Genomic DNA, 18739 nt, shown 5'->3' with positions numbered 1-18739 from the left:
CTCTCTCAGCCCCCTGTGCAGCTCAGCCCCTAGAAATCACCTCATGGTGTTTGCAGGGGGTTTGGGACTGGGCCATAATGTGGAGGAGGTTCAGGGCCTCACCCTGCTCATCTCATGGAGCTGCGCTGTGAGATCTGCCACCTGCTGCTTGACCTGCTTGTGCTCGCTGGACTCCTTCTCCAGCTTCTCCTTCATCTTATTCAGCGTCTGCATCATTTCTTCCTTCTCCTGGGCCTTGGCATCACACTCCCGCTCCTTCTTCTCCAGCTTCTGTTGAAGCTCAGTGTGCTCTGAAACAGCCCCACGAGATCAATTTTGGGTGACAAACACTCCCTTTTGGCAAACAGCAGTGTGCAGGGGACTAACCCCCATGCTGCCCTGCAGAGAAGCTGCACAGTTAAGAAAAGGGAACATGTGCTGTGCCTTAACACCCCGGCCAGGGCCTCCCCATGAAAAAATGAGTATCTGCTTTGCCCATTTCCTTTGGAAGCCCCATAGAGTGATACTGTCTCAGCCACTCAAAAAAGCCTGTAGAGTCCATGCAGATAAATACACGCATACGTTCTCCATTTAGCTTACCGCACATGCTAAGGTTAAAGTTAACACCATATATCTCTCCATCACTCACCTTTTCGCATTTTTTCTGCTTGCTCTTTCCACTGTTTCACTTCATTTTCATTGACTAACCTAAAAGGAAAAGACATGTAGCACATGAGACAATCCTACCACAGTAAAGAAGCAACCATCATCAGCAAGAAACAGGATTGAGCAAGCCCAGGCAGTGGGATTTAAAGCTCCCAAACTGGTATTTCTAACACCTCTGCTCTGCCTCCCCTGGCAGGGTTTTGCAGTCTGGGATGCAGCGCTGCCTCAACAGCTCCAGGGATGCTGGCTTGTCCAGCCGACATGCAGAAACATCACCGGGTGACAGTAAGTAAGTGATGAATAAGGAACAGTGACAGCAGCAGTCAGGGGAGATAACTCACTGAGGACACAGAGGCTGAGCTTAATTCACCTGCACATTGTGCTTAAGAGGCCAAAGTGATGCCACCTGGCAGGGATAACCCCCAGCCCTGGCCCTCGCCAGAGAGGCTGGCAGCAAAGCCACGGTGGCCCATGTTGGTGCTGCTCAGCAGCCAGCCCCAGGAAAGGCGGGCAAGCACTTACATTCGGACAACATTTTTAATATTGAAGTTTTCCAGGGGAGTGGCGTCGGGGTCCTGCCCTTTGTCACTCTGGATGACGATCTGCTGCACGATCCTGTCGAGCAGCAGCCAGTACTGGACAGTGTTGCCGCTTCTTTTATCTGGAGGGGAAAGAGGGGACAGAGTGAGGGGAGCAGCAGGAAGGTCTCTGCCATCCCCAGGGAGGAGACGTGGGCTGCCAAGCCCCCGGCAGCCGTGGGTTTCCTCGCCTCCTCCCGGGACTCACAAGGCATTTGGAGACAGTGGTGCAGGATAGACATAAAGTGCGGGTACGCCTCGGTGTGTGTCAGCCTCTTCCTCGTCAGCTCGAACATCTGAGTCGCACTTTTGGTGTCGATGTGGACCTGCGGACAGGAGTGAAGCAAGGTCAGGCCATCAGACCGCTGACAGCACCGCCTGTTTCCTGAGACTCAGGTCCAAACCCCACAAGCCATCCCATGTCTCAGGCCATGTAGAGGCTTTTAAAAGGAACCGTGACATCAAGTGCCAGTGTCTGTCATACTCACCAGCTCAAATCTTTTGGCAAATTCCAGTTCATCTTCATTTCTAAGCATTTCAAAAAAATCTAAGTGCCTGAGGAAAGAAAGGGGGAAAAAAAAGACTGTTAAAAGCAGAGACAAATGTGATGATTAATAAATTGCAGGCAGCCAGTCTGGCAGTGGCCCAGAGACAAGCAGGATTTGAAACATCACCCGGATCTTCAGTTTCGAGCTCCCAGTCATTACAGTCTGTCCAAGGAGCCTTTGGGGACGAGGAGGGGAGGAGGAGGGCTGAGAGCATCCCCCAGGCCCCTGATGGCACATCCTTTCCAGATCAACCCTATGTTAGAGTGCAGCAAAACTATGCTGGGGTTTTCCCCTCCTTCACTGGTGACAGCAAAGAATTTCCTCAAAAGGGGCAAGTCTAGACCCACATGCCTTCCCCAAATGCCAAGTCCAGGAACCAGAAAGCAAGGGTGCAAGGCAAGGGCAAAAATAACCAGCAGGCTGGAGGTCACTACTCACCGGTCAAGGGTTGAATTTTCATGCTCTCTTAGTTTATCAATGACTGGCTGGATCCCAAGCATGAGAAATTCGTATCTCAGATGGAGTCTGAAATCCAGGCTTTCCTGCAAAAGACAGTTGTGGGGTCAACACAGAAAGGTGCACACACCCAGAAAGCTCACTGAAGTGAAAACACCCAAACCCACCAAAACACCTCCCTCTCCAAGAGCCCTGGTGCTCACCACGCCTGCCCCCTGGCTCAGGACTGCATTGATGAAGGACATGATGGCTGTCTTGAGGCTCACTTCATCTCGATACCGCCCCGTGCTCTTGTCCAAGTCATTGATCAGCGTCTGCCAGACACACAGCATCAGTTAAATGCCCAGTGACAGCCCCAATGCTGCACAAACAGCCAGGGGACACATACAGGAACAACTCCTCGTGATGCTCCTATAGTCCTGTAGCAACCTGCTGGTGATGGATCATCAGCTGCTGCCCTGCTGTAACACAGCCCACCCCAGCACCCATTTTGGCTAACATCAGGCCATCCAGGTGTGTTGCATCACCTTGCAGAGCTGTGATCCCAGCAACCCTGCACAAACAAGCTTTTTTTAATTTTTTTTTGTGGGTGCTCCCTTAAATAAGGGGTTCCTTACCCAGCTGCAGACCTCATCAGACATGGTTCCGGGGTAATTCCCAGAGTATCTGAGTTGCAAACGGCCATAATAAATCATTTAGATAATAAAGCATTTAGGTATCCAGGAGGAGGAAGAGACACGAATGCCCAACTTCGGGAGCTGAGGGGTGAGTTGAGACCCACCTACCTGAAAACGAGTCCGTTCGCTGGCGTATTTCTGGTAGTGCAGCATCGCCTCCAGTACCTTTTTGTGGCCCCCGGGAACCAGGCACACAGCGCCCATGATTTCCAGCACTGCCACCTTCGTCTTAATATTCTCCGTGCTCAGACTCTGAGCGATTACATTAATACTCTCTGAATGGGCCAGGACGTGAGCCCGGCCCAGGGAGTTGTTCATTAGTGCTTTTATACATCCAATGAGCGAGGTATGTATTTGAGACTTTGCAGTCTCATAGTCCATGCTTTTGAGAAAGTTCAGAATACACGACAAGCCATCCAGGTCGATGAACCGGGTTACAAACCTGTCAGAAAGAGGGGTTTTAGCTCTAAAACCAAAAGCTAAAGGACCCTTTTACCCTCAAACAGGGCTGAGTCATCTGTTTTTGTAAACCCAGGACCTTCTTACATATTTTTTCCTGGACTTTGAATAGCAGAAAGTCTGCAGGACTCCTATGGCCCAGAGACAGGGATAGGGTTGCAAAAATCCATTTAATCAGTGCCCAGTAGTGTAGGCAACCAGGCATCATCTGCACAAGGTTGTCCAGAGCTAGGATATTTGGAAGAGGACCAGCTAACCGAGCCATCAGCACAAGCCCCAGGGTGGAGGTTAGGAGTTTGCAGCCATGCAGCTGCAAAACCTTCCCAGTCCCCAACCTGAGTTCTAAATTTCACTTGCTTGCGACCAGTTTTGCACAGGACTGGAAGAAGCTCCCAAGCTGTGGAGTCACCTCCTTGGTCAGCTGCAGACACCCCAACAGCAGCCGAGACCATGTCCATGATGCCTGTCAGACTCTCTGCTTCCTGCTGCCTCTCCTGCCTCACCATCCACATCCTTCTCCTCCCTTAGGCACATCTCACCAATTTTAAGGGGTTTCTGATTTTTATGATGACTTATAACGCTGCTAAACAGAAAGCAGACAGCAAATGCATGGCAGTGCCTCAGGCAGATTCACTACAGCAGGCTGTAACACTGCATGCTGCTCAGGCATTTTAGGACCTCCCTGCCCGATGCCATCCAGGCTGGGTGTATTCTGGTTTGGCAAAAGGCACAGGCTCGGAAAGCAAATAAACCAAAAACATCCCAGCACTGGGATGATTTTAATTCGAAACAAGCCATGCTGATGCACAGCAACAAAAGGGGTAATTGCAGGCTCAGGAAAAACTGATTTCTCTGCTTCAAAGCCTGTTCTTATAGCCAAAGTCAATAGGAAATCTGATGTTCACTTCCCTGGGCGCAAAAGCAGGTCCAACAGGTAAAATTGTCTATAAAGCCTGCTGGATCCTTCTGACTTCCAGTGAGACAGACTCACAAACCACTTTTAAGGTCTATGGAAAGTTTCATGGCTGGATACCAGCCCTGCTTCCAGGGGACAGCAGGGAGACAGAACCCAAGACGTCAGGGTTCCATGGACATTGGGTGCTCACCCCTGACCCTGGGAATTTCTTACCAAGTACCATCACCAGAACCATTGCAAAAGAGAAACAGAAGAGGGGAATGCAATTACAAGCACTAGTTGTTTCTTCCATAACCAGACCAGGTCATGAAACATTTTCCCATCAGAAAATGTTGACCTGAGGTATCTTAAAGGTTTTGCAGATGTGTGCATGCAGACTCCAGAGAAACTGAATTTAGGAAAAACTACAGACATTCAGAAAGAGTCCCACCCTTTCTTTATCCTCCCCATGAAAACCTCCCAGAAACATTTTTTTTTTCTTGCATTTTATAAAATCCTGAAGATTCATGTGATTTTATTCCTTTAAAAAGTGCAAGAGAAGTTGAAGTTGAAACAAAGGGCCTGGTTGACCAACAAAAACTGGATTTAAAAAAAAAAAAATCAATCTGGAAGGAATTTTTGCATTTTGTTCCAATGAGAACAAAAGCAAATTTGAAAAAAAAAGAAGCTGCCTGATTTGCCTGAACAGATGTGAAGGTCCTGGTGGCTCTCGGTCACTAAAAGGACCAAGGAAAAGGAACAAAATGACAAGAGGTGAATCAAAAAAAGCAAGTAGCGTTTCAGTGTCCTTGCCTCCTTTGTTCTGAGCAGGCCCTATTTATATTTCTACTTAACCCCCTGCCCCACCAAAGGACATGAATCAAGAACCATGACCGTGGTGATAAAGCCATGAAATCGAAGGGAATTGCCTCATTGGTTTTGTCCGCAGTGCAGTCTTCAAACTTTCGATTGTTTTATTCCTCTCCTCCTCGTCTTCTTTTTCCAAAGCGATCAGTGACTTTCTCTGCAAAAGCAGAAAGGCAGATGTGAGAGGGGAGGTTTCCCTGCGAAGCATGTGCCCGAGGAATGGGAGTGCCCACCGCCTGCCGTGCCAAGCCATGGGAGCTGGGGACCCTAAACAGATTCTGGAAGTCTAAAAGTCCAGATCCTTATGGCAATCGCAGGACTCGGGAAAAGGGGCAGTTTGACAAAACCCCAGCAGTCTGCAAAGAGACGGCCTGGACTGGGGACAGCAGGGTGAACGCATCAATTTAGGCTGAAGACGCTGCCTGCACGCACCCAGACAACTCACTAGCACATGTGAAATTAAGCTGCAAGTGTTTGGGGCATCACAAGCCAGTGACACCCCAATCCACATGGGCTTTGGAGCAGAGTCGCTGATGGCCTTGCATCTCCCCGGCCACTTGGGTTTTGTTTCAAAGCAGCAGGAAATGAACATTTCCTGAGCGAGGCTGCAGGAGCCCAGTGCTCTCTTCCCCAAACCAGTTCTCACCCCCCAGCAAGCCCTGGCAAAATGCTGGGCTTCAATGCCCCGAGACAATCGGGACAGCTGGATCTTGAGAGGACACACTTAGCATTGTCCTGTGTGATCATTAAGTTCCAGAGTTAATGCCCTGCAGATAGGAGTAGTGTCACCCCAAATTGCTAACCTGCAACTCATCCAGACAAGCCCATGTTGGAGGTTGCTCGTGACTGTCCCCCTGCAACCCTCAGACTCAGAGCACAGAGAAAGGCTGCAATTCAGGAGAGGAGCATCACAACTCATGGGCTCTGGATGTAAATCCTGGCACGTCCCCTATGACCCATGACTCTCCAGAAAACACACTTGGTAAAAGAAAGAGGTAAATAAGTGCATCACAGTATGTCATGAGCAAGTGTCCAGCTGAATTCTGCTCAGAGATGCTGCAGGTGACATCCGGAGGATGTGAACCTTGGTGTGTTTCCAGGGCGGGAGGGGGCTGTGAGAATGCAAGGGGCTAAGCCAGTACTAACTGGGGGTCCACAGAAGGAAGGTGCTAAATTGGGGTAGGGGAGAAGGGGTGGATCCTTTAGCCTCCCCTGGTACCCATGCATCCCAAGAGGTACCCATGTGCCCCTGCAGAGAAGGTGGGGGGCTCAGGGGATGCCCTGCAGCCAGGAGGGGATGGGTTGCTGCATCTACGCTCGGGGTCAGTCAGGGGGGTCCTGCCAACCCTGTCGCTCCCAGGCCTCCCAGTGTAACCTACCAGTGTGCTCCTGGGTTGGGGACAGTGGCTGCGTGCACAGGATGCCCTTTGCATCTCCCACACTGAATTTCACTATCTGGCTGGTGCTGGGGGCTGGGACCCTGACTCTTGCAGCTCCACCTGGGTAGCACGGCTGCCTGCAGCCCCGTGCATGCAGGCTTGCTCACCCCAACTCATGCAGCCAAGGCCACAGCTAAAGCAACACCCCAGGTGCCTCCTGCCCCATCCGATGGTGCTGGGCCCTTGGAGGTGTCAGGGTGAGCCCCGCCAGCACCAGCTGAGGCTAAGCCAAAGGAGAGAGAAAGGGTCCCAGGAGATATAAAGAGCTGTGCTGACCCCTGCATTTAACCCAGCTCCTCTTTGGCAGTGTGTCACAGAGATCAAAGCCACCTTCCAGGCATTTGGCAGGCTTTGCTCACAAGCTCTGCTCAGGCTCAGGGCTTTTCCTGGCTGGTAGCCCGTGGCCAGCCCTGGGTGTCCGTGCCTTCCCAGAGGGGAGCAGCACACTCCTTCCTGGCTTGCAGCCCCCTGCTCGTCCCTCTGTCCCTGCTCCCCCACCCAGCCCTACCTTCCCTGTCACCCTGGCCCCATGACAGGAGGGCAAACATTGGGGGAAAAAAAGAAAAATACTTTTCTTTCTCATTTTCCATGCTGCTCCCATTCCTAGTGCAGTGGCCATGAACCTCGGCACCTTCAGCCTCCAAAAGCAGGAGTGAGGATGGAGGGGCTCTGAACTGGGCAGCCTTGCAGGAAATAAACTGTATTTCCTACAGAAAACAGCACTATTTCTGTCTTGCCTGGCACGATGCTGAGAAGAAAGCATTTCATAAAATTACACCTAAACACATCCCTCGTGGGACAGGCAACCCGCAGAGTCCTGCCTCACCGTGGCTGCCCAGCACAGAAGGGTGTCTCGGGAGCAAGACACTAGCAGGCATCCATGAAAAAGCACAGGAGCTATCGGCTTCAAAGCAACCGCAGCAGCTTGGTGGCCCAGCAGCATTGCACAATCAAATGGGGACTTTAAAACCCAGCCTGGTGGATTTATACAGAAAGCTGCTATTTGCCATCCACCTCCCAGCCTCCCAGGCCAGGGCAAGATGAAATGCCCTTCCTGCCATAGAAACTACCTTTGTTTTCCAGCTGTATCTGTTGGTCTAATGGAGGATATCCTTAAATACTTTTATCAGGGGTTTCTGAACTGCTGGGACAAATTGCAAGCTAATGCCAACTCCAAATTATTGAGAGGTCCACAGACTCAAAAGGCTGAAAACAGCCAGGTCACAACTTTGTGGCTACAACACTCATCCCCCCCACAGGCACAACGCTGGCCATGCCGCAGACTGTCACCATTACGCTGCTGCCCCATACAGGGTTTGCAAGCACCAAAGTGTTGGGGAAATACTTACAGCAGCCATTGAATTCAGCTGATCGATATAAAATTCCGGCCAGCTGGTGGCTCCTTTATTTTCTTCCTGGTCCCGGAGGGGGCAAAAAAGTGAAACAAAGACAGCAGATTAGTAGAAATAGTGTTAACATCCCCTGCCATTCATGACCTCTGAAGTGCCCTTAAGCTCTTGCATTACTTTATATCAATATAAACGTGACTTTCTACATTCTGAGCTCACCACCAAGAGCTCCAGCTATGGGAACATTACCTGATTTACTGAACTAGCATATTTTATATATGATCTGTTACACCACCTGCCTGTGACCAAACTTGCCCCGCTAATACTGCATCAGTCTTGTGGTTATCAGCTTTGGAGAAACCACACTGAAATTTTACATCCAGATTTCTCTTGTACCAACAATACAGTGCCCTTGAAGGTTTGGCTGCACAGCCCCAATGAATGTGCTTTGGGGGAAAAAAAAGGTGTCTCTTACAGGTAATGAAAAGTGAATAAACATGACATGAACTAGGCTCCACTCTTGCAGCAGAGCCATGACTTACCAATGTCCTAAGAGAGGCTCCAGACACAACAGACAACTCCTCTGGGGGCTTCATTAGTTGTTAGGAGGGAACATGCACCTGACAAAGTCCCCTGTTAAAGGATGTCACCCCTGGGCCCATGATCTATGACACTGAAAAGTGCACAGCCTCATTTCATCATCCGGTCTACAATGCCCTGCATCTGGTGGGACTCACAAGGGGTTTTCAGGTTCTACCATGTTCTTGTAGGATGTGACTGAAGGACCTCTGAGCCCAGCTCAGATAAATTACACTGCGTATCCCCAAGTACTGCTTGGAGCAAGTAGGCAGATTTTGAGGGAATACTTCAAGATCAACCCTTTCGTCCCCTGTATTTTCCTAAAAACTTACACCAAAAGAAGAAAAAGGGTTCACAGCAGAAACGCCATGCAGGTCTAGGCTGTAGAGTCAACCAACACTACACAAATCCCAGGCATCTCCCCTCACTAACCATCTTCAGTTCATAGCCCAACTTGCTGCATGGCTTTTCCCATTCCCTAACTTTAAGAGACGTTTGCAAAGGTCATCCTACACCGCAATCGCCTGAGATGGTGGGAGCTGGATGACCTACTCCTCTGCTCCTACGTCTGTGCGTGCAGACAATTACTGATCCTCCGGCTGATTTCAGCAAGCCCAAGAAGTAGAGTCCCAAATATTTACTGTGGTTCAAGAGGCATACGTGGGAAATGTTCATGCATCCAAACTTCCCAAGATGCAGCTTGCCAAGATGAGAAAACAAGGAGTCAGCGATAGGTAATGTGGATGGGACCCAGCTCCCCCCCAGCAGAGCAGCCCATCCCCGCAGGCCTGACCCTTCACTGTGCCTGGCTCCAGGATGGGGACAAAGGAAGTTTAGGAGCAACAAGGGACCTGGCAGACCCTTGGGCATCTCCTGTGACATGCGGATGGCCAAGAGAAGTTGCTCGTCCACCCTCGTGCCACCTCCAGCCCTCTCCAAGTGGTGTGATCCATCCTGGCAGTAATCAGATCACCCCAGTAGCTGTCCATGCCCTCGGGCAGGCTGCCACTGACAGATGCACATCCACAAGCCTCACTTTTTAAAAATCTTCTATAGATCTGGTAAAGTTTAAAGCAAATAAAGTAACTTTCCTGAGCAAGAAGACTGAATTCAGCCCTCCCTTCCCTCTGCTTTAATAATTTGGGTTGTTCTTCCCTCCTTCTCCTGCCAAGAACCGAGGTTTTGAATAAAACACTTGATTCACCTGCCCTCCACATTTGATTTTATTTTCACCCAAGTGGGAATCAGCAGAGAGCAAGAATTTTTTTTGCAATGTTAGAAAAATAACAAAAAAAATCTGTCCTACCCATGCTACTGCCAAACCTAATAAACCTGAAGGAGGCCCCACTGCCTGCCTCTGTGTGGATGGAGGTCCATTCATAGTCATGCTCTGACAATTAGTTTTTGCCAGCAACAAATAAAACCATCCCCATCCTGTCCAAATAGTGCTTAAAAAAAGGGAAATGCTCATCTGCTGGCTGAGCATGCAACACACAGCCTCACGGAGAGAGACAAGGATGTCTTTGGTCTTCTTGCAGCCAGGAAAAATGGGATGCACTGGCTTCTCTCCACTTTCCCCTCTCCTGAACACTCGCCTCCAGCAAAGGCAAGAGGATGGAGGGGCAGAGACCTCTTGCCATCTGCTGGCAAACGGACTTGGTGAAGCAATCCTCCCCGGGAACATCTGGCTGCCCATCCTGACTCATTTCTGGCCACGTCTGGGATCACATGCAGGGGCTGTCACCTGCTAGCATAGTCTGGCCACCTGAAGCCATAGCCAGGGGGAGGTTACCACTGTGGTGGGGAAACCCAATGTCTTCCCAAGGGGCTGGGAAGAGGACACCCGCTTGAGGCTGTCTGGTCAGTCAGAGCTTCCCACCACTGGATTGTGCGGAGAAATACCTGCCATGTCTGCAGGAATCCTGGCAGCTGGCATGTCCGCTCACACACAGCCTGGTGAAAGACATCCAGATTGTCACAAAGATGCTCAGGAGGGTGCCAGGAGGCTTGAGAAACAGGGGTGTAATTTATATTTACAAGTAGAACGGAAAGACACAAAATATACCACCACCCCCTGTGGAGCTGAAGGAAGACCTTCTGCTTCTCCTGAGGGGTGGGCAAAGTAAACTGTCATATTTTGCAAAGTATTTGTCACCCCAGGGAAACACACATCATTTCTGCAACCTCTGGGTTAGAGCTATCTGTTTAACCCAGGTGGGACCACCAGTCCCTGGGAGCAAGGTGGGAGCAGGATATGGGGAACTGGCCATGGCCAACCACCAACGGGGACGTGGGGATGTGAGGTCAGGCTGCACCCGATGGCAGGTTCAATCTGCAGAGCATTGCTTGCATTATTTCCCTGCAACCAAAGGGCAGTTTCTTGGTGCCAGCCCTATTCAGCGCTGCCCACCTGTCCTGCTGGATGATCCCATCTTTCCTCAGAGGTGCCAAGCAGCTGGGGTGAGGCCCATGCCACCTTCCTGTTCGGTGACGATCCCATCTAACACAGGCAGCCAGGTCTTTCTGGTTTCTCAGCTCAAATCTCACGCCTTCCTAAAGGACACTCCCATCTGCTCCGGTGTGCAAAAGCACACCCCTCCCTGGGACACACTTTCATACACAGCATACTGTCTACATGCACCAGAATCAGGAGAGAGCACGTACATGTAGCAGAGGCACCGAAGAAGAAGGGAGGGATGCTGGGAGCCATGAGCCCCATGCATGTCTGCCAACCCACCCCTCTGAGCCATCCTACATTCTGCCATGTGAAGGCTCTGCACAAACCCTGCAAAGCCTGTGGGCAAAGATTGTGATTTTCTCAGTTTTCCTGCCCCAATTTAGAGGCTGGCATGAAAACAGTGCCCTGGGGGACGGTGGAGTCATGGCACCCACATGCGCCTTGAACATGGTCAGAAAAGGGACCAGGTCCTGTCGCCTCCTGGAAACATCACTGGAGGTCCCCCCATCACTCTGAGATACCATCAGCACCTCTTAAGAGAAGCATCCCTCTCCCTCCAGTGCTCCCAGCAGTGACACCAACTGGGAAAGGTGTCAAAATCCCCACCACAGCACAGCACCAAGAGTTGTTCAGATGCACCCAGCCAGGACATTTGGGCAGGGAGCAAAACCCGTGCTGAGGAACGGGGTGGGAAGGCAGCGGGGCCAGCTCATCCCGTATTCCAGGACCTTCCCGCGTGGTATGAACACCTGCGAGGCAGGCAGGGATCTGGACCTGCTGCTCGTTTAGGGCTGAAAAGAAGCGGTGGAGCAAAAAAATAAAGGTCTCCGGAGGGGGCGGAGGGGAGGCTGAACAACAAAATTGGCTAAACTGCTCATTTATAATTAACGTGCTGCATTATAAATATTTCCCTTTGCTCTGCTCCCTTGGGCTCTTGCATTTCCTCCCTGAAACCCCCAATTTAGAGAGCACTCTCAATTAAGTGCAGCAGAACCTCATTAATTCAGATGAGCAGCCGGGCAGGCTCGTTGGAAAGCAGCTTCCCAGGCAAAGGGAGACTGCACAATAAAGCAGGCAAAGATCAGGGCACGGCTTCCCCTGGCATTGCTCAGTGGTAATTACTGTGGCTAATGGTCTACAGCACACTGATAAGTGTCCTTTAGTGCATTCGGTGGTGGTAAAGAAATCTCCCTACAAAGCGACGAGCCTGGAGGGAAGTGACTCACAAGGCTTTGCTCAGAGGCAGGAGGAGGGAGGAACCTCTCCAGGGCACCACGGGTTGAAAGGGTGAATTTGTAAAATGGTTTCTCAGCAGCCAGGGTGGGTTTTGGGCATGTGAGTTTTGCAGCCTGCCTTTGACAACGGGCGCTCAGATGTGGAGCAGAGTACCACCGCTGTCAGCTCTCCAGGATGCTCCATCGCATTCCGTCCAGCTGGCACCAGGGACACAAACATCTCCCAATTTCTTCTTCTCTGGGCTGTGTTTAGGTCTCTCCTGTGTTCGCTTGCTTCTCAAGAAGCACAGAAGTGAGGGCTGATGGAACCCTGCTGACAGCCCAGCAGGCTGATGGCTGTAATTGCACAGTGCAGGGACAGGTATCCCTTCTCATTTGTAACATCTGCATCAACAACCCTCGCTGTCCTCTAGGAAATGGCCCCAATGGACACACATGCTCTGCTGTAAAAATTAGGAAATGCTAAAGCCGTGCAGCCAAGGGCAATCTTTGCCCTGCCCCCTCCTTCATTTTCTACCCACTCCCCCTGACACCCACTTCTTCCTTCCAAGCAAAAATACAAATCACATCAGCTACGACCCCGCATCGCTGCACCTCCTCCTTGCCTCTGCTGCCCTTCACCCCTGGGCTTCATGCACCGGGCTGATAGATGCTGCTGCTTGGCTGTTTCACACCTCGGTGGCAGTGGTGGGGGGTTGTCGTGGTGTGAACCTGATGAGCAAGCTCCATCCCCTCTGTCGGCGCCAGATGCCACAGGGAAAGCAGCACCCAGTCAAGACACCTCATTAGCGGGAGCTTTTCCAACTGAAGGTCACTGAACTGCCAGCTCCAGCCATCCCTTTGCTCTTCCTGGGGAGATTTCAAGCTCCCCAGCCCTGCCATGTGTTGGTGACAAGCCTGACACATCCACAGCCCATGTGTCTGCCCCTTGGGGTGTCAGCAGCTCCCACAGCCAGAAGTGCCCTTGCTCTTCCCAGTGACCCTCCTCAGGACACTGGGCAGCAGCACAGAGGAGCTGGTGGCTCAGCCAGCTGTGGCATGAAAGCCGTTTACGGGCTAGTCTTGGCCCCATTTGGGAACCATTATTTACACATGGAAGGTGCATCTCCATGAGCTCCTGTTGCTCTGACCTGCAGGAATGCAGCTGCCAGGAGCAATGCACTCTTCTGCTCGCAGAGTGTCCCCATGGGGGTGGGGAGAAAGACACCTGTGAAGCTCCTCAGTGCTTTCAAATCAAGCTTCTGGTGACACCTTTTAGATGCCCAGCCTACAGGCAACATCTCCGTCTGATCCAACAGCCTCCTGCCCACACTCACAGCCCATGGTGGTGGTGTTGGATCTGGAGCTGCTCTGGGATAACTGCGCCCCGGAGGGCAGCTGGCTGGGTTCTCCAGCTGCCTGATGTCCAACACACCAGGTTAGATCCTTCAAGGTGAAACCAAGTCAGAAGAAAAGGGCTGGCTTGCAGCAGCCAGATCCAAGGGGTTAAAAAAACACAGCAAGGGGTTAAAAAACCCAGTCCTCTTCACTTGGCACCTGCTGCAAAACCAGAAGCAATCCCCTTCGGTTTTATGCATCCTCCTGATTGCATTTTTATTTTGCACAGCGTTCCCCACCCCTCCTTGCTGCTCCATAACCGTCAAGCAAGGGAAAGCTGGAGGCAGCTGGCAGCCCACCACCTTTCGGACACCCCCCCTCCCTTCCTGCCGGGGATGATCCACCTGGATGCTGTTTGCAAGGTCAAAAAAGAAGCAGACAGTGGTGCGGATGGGTTTTAAAACCAACAGGTCTGCAGTCTGCACGGGAAGTTTAAATCCAGCCCAGCTCTGCCGACAGGCATGTGCCAGCAGAGGTTTTGGCCCACCATAGACCTCTGGGTCTTCCTTGTGCCTCCAGCCACTTGGCTCCCCCAGGTATCCCTGCAACAAAACCCAAATGATGCAACTAAAGCTGCTTCCCCATGGAGTGATGATTCAAAGGGCTGTAACTTCATCAGATTCTCCCCGAGTTGGGATCTTGGGGTCCGAGCCATCTCATCCCAGACCACTCTGGTTTTCCACATGCTAACACTTCCTATATCCTCTCCTCTACAAATACACACATGCCCTTGTACAGTTTTCCCAGGGTTTAAAAATTATGCTCCCCATAAGCAAATATAGCATGACCAGATGCCTTTCGTAGTCAGCTGGTTCATTGTTTGAAAAGCTTCGCTTTAAAATCCAAAAAGATTGCTAACAGATGCATTTTTTGGCCGGAGAGGGAGAAAAACCTCGCTTAAACAAAAGTGTGTTGTGATTGGAACTAAAAAGAGAATTACCTTTAAAGATAAAAACTATAAACATTTCCTATTGAAAAATACCCCCAGCCATGCAAACAGACTGTTTCTCTCGGTCAGCTCGAGAAAATGACACCCAAGATGATATTTCAACCTGTTGCTGCAATAATGGCAAGTATATCAGGATACTCAGGGGCCATAAAATGTTTCTCATCCATCCCAGGTGACCCAGGAGCATGGCAAAAGGCCGAGCTATTTTTTCCTCCTCCCCTTGCATGCCATCTTTGTCAGCTTTTGCTCTTAGTTCTCCTGCTGCAGCTTTTTGCTTGATTTTTTAAAAAATAATTGATGTTTTTTAAATGAAGGCAATAGATGGAAACACAAGCCCCGTGAATGAGGGGCAGGACTCAGTTACAAGTGGAAGAGTGAGCTGGAAAGCGAAGCTCTCTGGAGGGAGCGAGTGGAAGGTGCAGTTAGAGAGGAAAGAGGCTGCCTGGCTGGGAAAAATAGTATTACCGGAGAGTCATCACTCATTTCCCTATTTATCACATTTTTTCCCATTCTCCCCTGTAAACGCACCATCATTGCCTTCCAATGAGAAGGGATCCTGGTTTCATATCTGATGTCTGAGGAAATTTTAGATGTAAGTTTTGCTTGCAGGGGACAGCTTAACACTGCTGAGAGCTACACACCCAGCGTTAAGTGATGCCAGTGGGTTTTCAACACAAGCTTAAAGAGTGCAGCATCACTTGGCATCCCTGCAGGTCATTTTTCCCCTACCCTGGCTTTACAGATGCTCAGAGAGCTCAGCTGAATCAAAAGGGAGAGGGGCAGCATCAGATCCTGCATTTGCCTGAGCTGGTTTTCACTACCAATCCTTTCCACTTGGTTATTTATGCTGAGCTTCTGCCTGAACACCCCTTATCCACCCATATTTGGAGGCTCATAAAAATTCCCCGGCAAGCTGCTTTAATAGCTTGACGTTATGTACATTGGCTGGCAGGAGCCAAACCTCCTGTAATTAAGAGGTGCTGCAGAATAAATGCAAAGTGTTAATTATTAACTCCCTTTGGTGAATGGCCTCCTGAGAAAGGCCATCCTGAACCACCCTCTTCCACTGAAGCAAACCCGCAGCCAAAGAAACGATAAAACTGGAAACCCTCCTGCTTCCTCCTTGTGCTTCCGAGCAATATCCTCTCCTGGAGAGCGGGGCCAGCAGGGAGTGAAATATTTCGGGATGAGGTATGAAACGAGTCATCATCCAGAAATACCACTTCTAAAAGCAGATTTCATCCTGCTGTTAATGCATCTCCACCTTCACATTTTCCTGCTTTATTACAGCCGTAGAGGGGGATGATGACTTCAAAGAAGATCTCTCCAATAATCCTGACCCAAGCGCTGCACGGCTGCTGGATTTAATGCAGACCTCAGTTCCCGTTCGGGTCACTGCCGACAGACTCGCCAGCCCCCATCACGAGACGCTTTTTATCTTTTTAACTCTCTGTTTCCCCCACAGCCCCCAGAGCATCACAGGGTGATACAGGTAGGCTGGGACCATGAGGAGTTCATCTAGTGCATCCCCCTGCTCCACAGAGGGTCAGGGCTGGGATCAGACCCAGTGTTTCTATGGATGGAGAATGAAGGAGACAAACCTTCGCCCTGCCAAGCTGGTACTGTGGGCTGGGATAGAAACAGCTGCTTGCAGGGCAGAGAAACCAGGATACAGGGCTGCAGGCCAGGGAGAAATATTCCAGGGGAGGAAATATGCCTGGGGAATAGCTGGTTTTCCCTTATTTCCTCTCAATGAGCAATGCGAAGGCCAGGTGCTGCCAGGTCCCTTTCCAGAACAACGCAGCACAACAAAATGTCTCATTTTGGTCACCTTTTACCAAATCATGGGAATATATAAAACATGCAACAACAGGGATGCACTCTGGAGAACCGCATGTGGTTGATGACACCGCCGGCAAAGCAGAAGCGCCAGACATGGCACACGGCAGCAGGGAATGTACTGAAAGGACAGATATTCAGATGCTTTCTGTGCTGCACACACCTTTGCTGTTGATGGAGGCAGGGGAGTGCCCTGGCTGCACAGGCTACAGCCACAGCGCGAGATATTTTGGAGCCCAGCAAAACTGATTTTTGAGGAAAATCCCCAGGAGAAGGCTGGGCAGTGTTTCTGTCCTGCCTTGTGCTGCTCTTTCAAGGTGGAGCTTGTTGCAACTGGTCTCTGTGATTGTGGTGGGGGGCACTGCAACCAGCACGAAAATGGGGAAAATGCTAAAAATTAGGAATGCCCCAAACTGGGGCTTTTGGACTCAAAGTCTGACCAAAGTCACCTGACTCTTAAGAGTTTGTTTCCAACAGGAGCCAAAACTGGCAGCAAAGGAAAAAGCAAAAACTGCTCAGGGGTCAATTTTGGATCCTTGGTAAGTCAGGCAGCTGCCTGCGACTGATGTCTACTTTTGCCAGTCCCTGGGACCCACCAGGCGAAACTGGGTGTTACCAGCATTTCAAGTGACGACTTGCTATTAAACACAGGCAGGCTAAAGGGTTTGGGCACATCCTGGACTCCCCAAATCACCGCCGCTCAGACTGCAGCCAAACCAAGGTAGGACCCCTGCCCTGTCTCAGCTCCACTGCCCCAGCCAAAACCCAGCCATTGCTCTCAACTAGAGAAGCCCAGCCGCCTTCCTCAATGCCAGGCTACTCTGTAGGTGATTTGTCTTCATAAAAAAATAGGTACATGGGTAAAATTTACACAAGCCACTGGGATAGCCACCAATGTTTCTGCTGCCTACTGGTCCTCATCACATAGGAACAGGACTGCCTAGAGCCTGCCATGCATACAGACATGTTCTTCAGCCCAGGTGATTCCTGGCTTCCTCCACTGCTGGAGCCTTTGTTGATACAGTCTCGCTCATTTTTAACTAAAAAGCAGGAGAAAAGCATTTGTCTCTACCAACACATCTCCTTCAGAGCAAGCAGTGGCACATAGGCTCTGCAGCTCACCAAAACACTATCATGAGTGGCTGAGAGCAGCCAGAGGAACAAGGACCAGAGCAGAACAGCAGCCAGGATCCAGCCTCAGATGGGCAGCTGCTCCGCGGACCTCTGAGGATGCCACAGGGAGTTTTTGTGGCTCCTTCCTTCAACACCCCTCAGGAGCAGGGAGTTTCTCAGCACGGTTTTTAAAAAGCCGTGAGCACAAGGACATACTGGAATAGGCAAGAGGCACCATCAGCTCCATCTAAACCTCTCCTTGGGAGATTAGATAGTGTGTAATCTCCACTCACAATAATAATTACATGGCTTTGCTTCATTTAAGTTTCCGTTGTCTTCCCTTATCCAGACGCACTGGAGCACAGCTCTGCTTATCCAACAGGCAGTGACGAGTGAGCATCCCCTGCCCATTTTCTTGTCGATTCAGACCAGTGCCTGTAATTTGTTAACATCTCTTCTCCCCTCCAATTTAAATCTCGGGCATGGCAGGCCTCTGTCTAACAATAATACAGGGATTTCAGGGGTATTTATGAGAGGCTTAAAACTTAATCCTACATGAGCAAGGTAAGCCTGCTCTTGGCCTAAAACGCGGCTGGAAAATCTGGTGCCATTGCTACAGCAGGAGAAAAGAGGCATTAATGGCAGCAAGCGCCCTTCGAGCGGGGCCAGGCAACCACCAGCACTGCCAAGCCAACTCCTGCAACCAGGTTAGGGGACACAGCAGCGAATTTGGGAACTGAATCACAGAATCATAGAATTATAGAACAGTTTGGGTTGGAAGGGACCTTTAAAGGTCATCTAGTCCAAATCCCCTGCAATGAGGAGGGACATCTTCAACTAGATCAGGTTGCTCCAAGCCCTGTTCAACCTGACCTTGAATGCTTCCAGGGATGGGGCATCTACCACCCCTCTGGGCAGCCTGTTCCAGTGTTTTACCACCCTCATTGTAAAAAATTTCTTCCTTATATCTCATCTGAATCTACTCTCTTTTAAAACCATTACTCCTTGTCCTATTGCAATGGGTCCTACTAAAAAGTCTGTCCCCATCTTTCTTACAAGCCCACTTCAAGTATTGAAAGGCCACAATAAGGTCTCCCCAGAGCCTTCTCTTCTCCAGGCTGAACAACCCAAACTCTCTCAGCCTTTTCTCATAGGAGAGGTGTTCTAGCTCTCAGATCATTTTTGTGGCCTCCTCTGGACCCACTCCAACAGGTCCATGTCCCCAGTTGGGGGCATTTCCCTCACAGGCCTCCTTCCATCTACTTGTGAGATTGAG

General features: G+C 50.5%; 1 protein-coding gene across 4 annotated transcripts in view; it reads right to left on the bottom strand.

The window, feature by feature from the left end:
* Positions 1 to 18739, bottom strand: part of DAAM1 (dishevelled associated activator of morphogenesis 1) — a 98974-nt gene that overhangs the window by 25640 nt on the left and 54595 nt on the right. For all 4 annotated transcript variants that reach the window (XM_074820900.1, XM_074820898.1, XM_074820901.1 and 1 more), the window contains 10 exons: positions 7914 to 7979; positions 5188 to 5282; positions 3013 to 3346; positions 2431 to 2541; positions 2210 to 2313; positions 1712 to 1778; positions 1432 to 1549; positions 1168 to 1306; positions 629 to 687; positions 103 to 290 (listed from right to left, as the gene is read on the bottom strand). In XM_074820900.1, coding sequence (XP_074677001.1) covers positions 103 to 290; positions 629 to 687; positions 1168 to 1306; positions 1432 to 1549; positions 1712 to 1778; positions 2210 to 2313; positions 2431 to 2541; positions 3013 to 3346; positions 5188 to 5282; positions 7914 to 7979 — 1281 coding nt within the window. The remainder of the gene's footprint in view (positions 1 to 102; positions 291 to 628; positions 688 to 1167; positions 1307 to 1431; positions 1550 to 1711; positions 1779 to 2209; positions 2314 to 2430; positions 2542 to 3012; positions 3347 to 5187; positions 5283 to 7913; positions 7980 to 18739) is intronic.

The sequence above is a fragment of the Strix aluco genome, chromosome 4, assembly GCF_031877795.1.
Source record: "Strix aluco isolate bStrAlu1 chromosome 4, bStrAlu1.hap1, whole genome shotgun sequence".
NCBI lineage: Eukaryota > Metazoa > Chordata > Aves > Strigiformes > Strigidae > Strix > Strix aluco.
The sequence above is the reverse complement of the archived record's forward strand: the minus strand, read 5'-3'. Positions and strand labels throughout refer to the sequence as shown.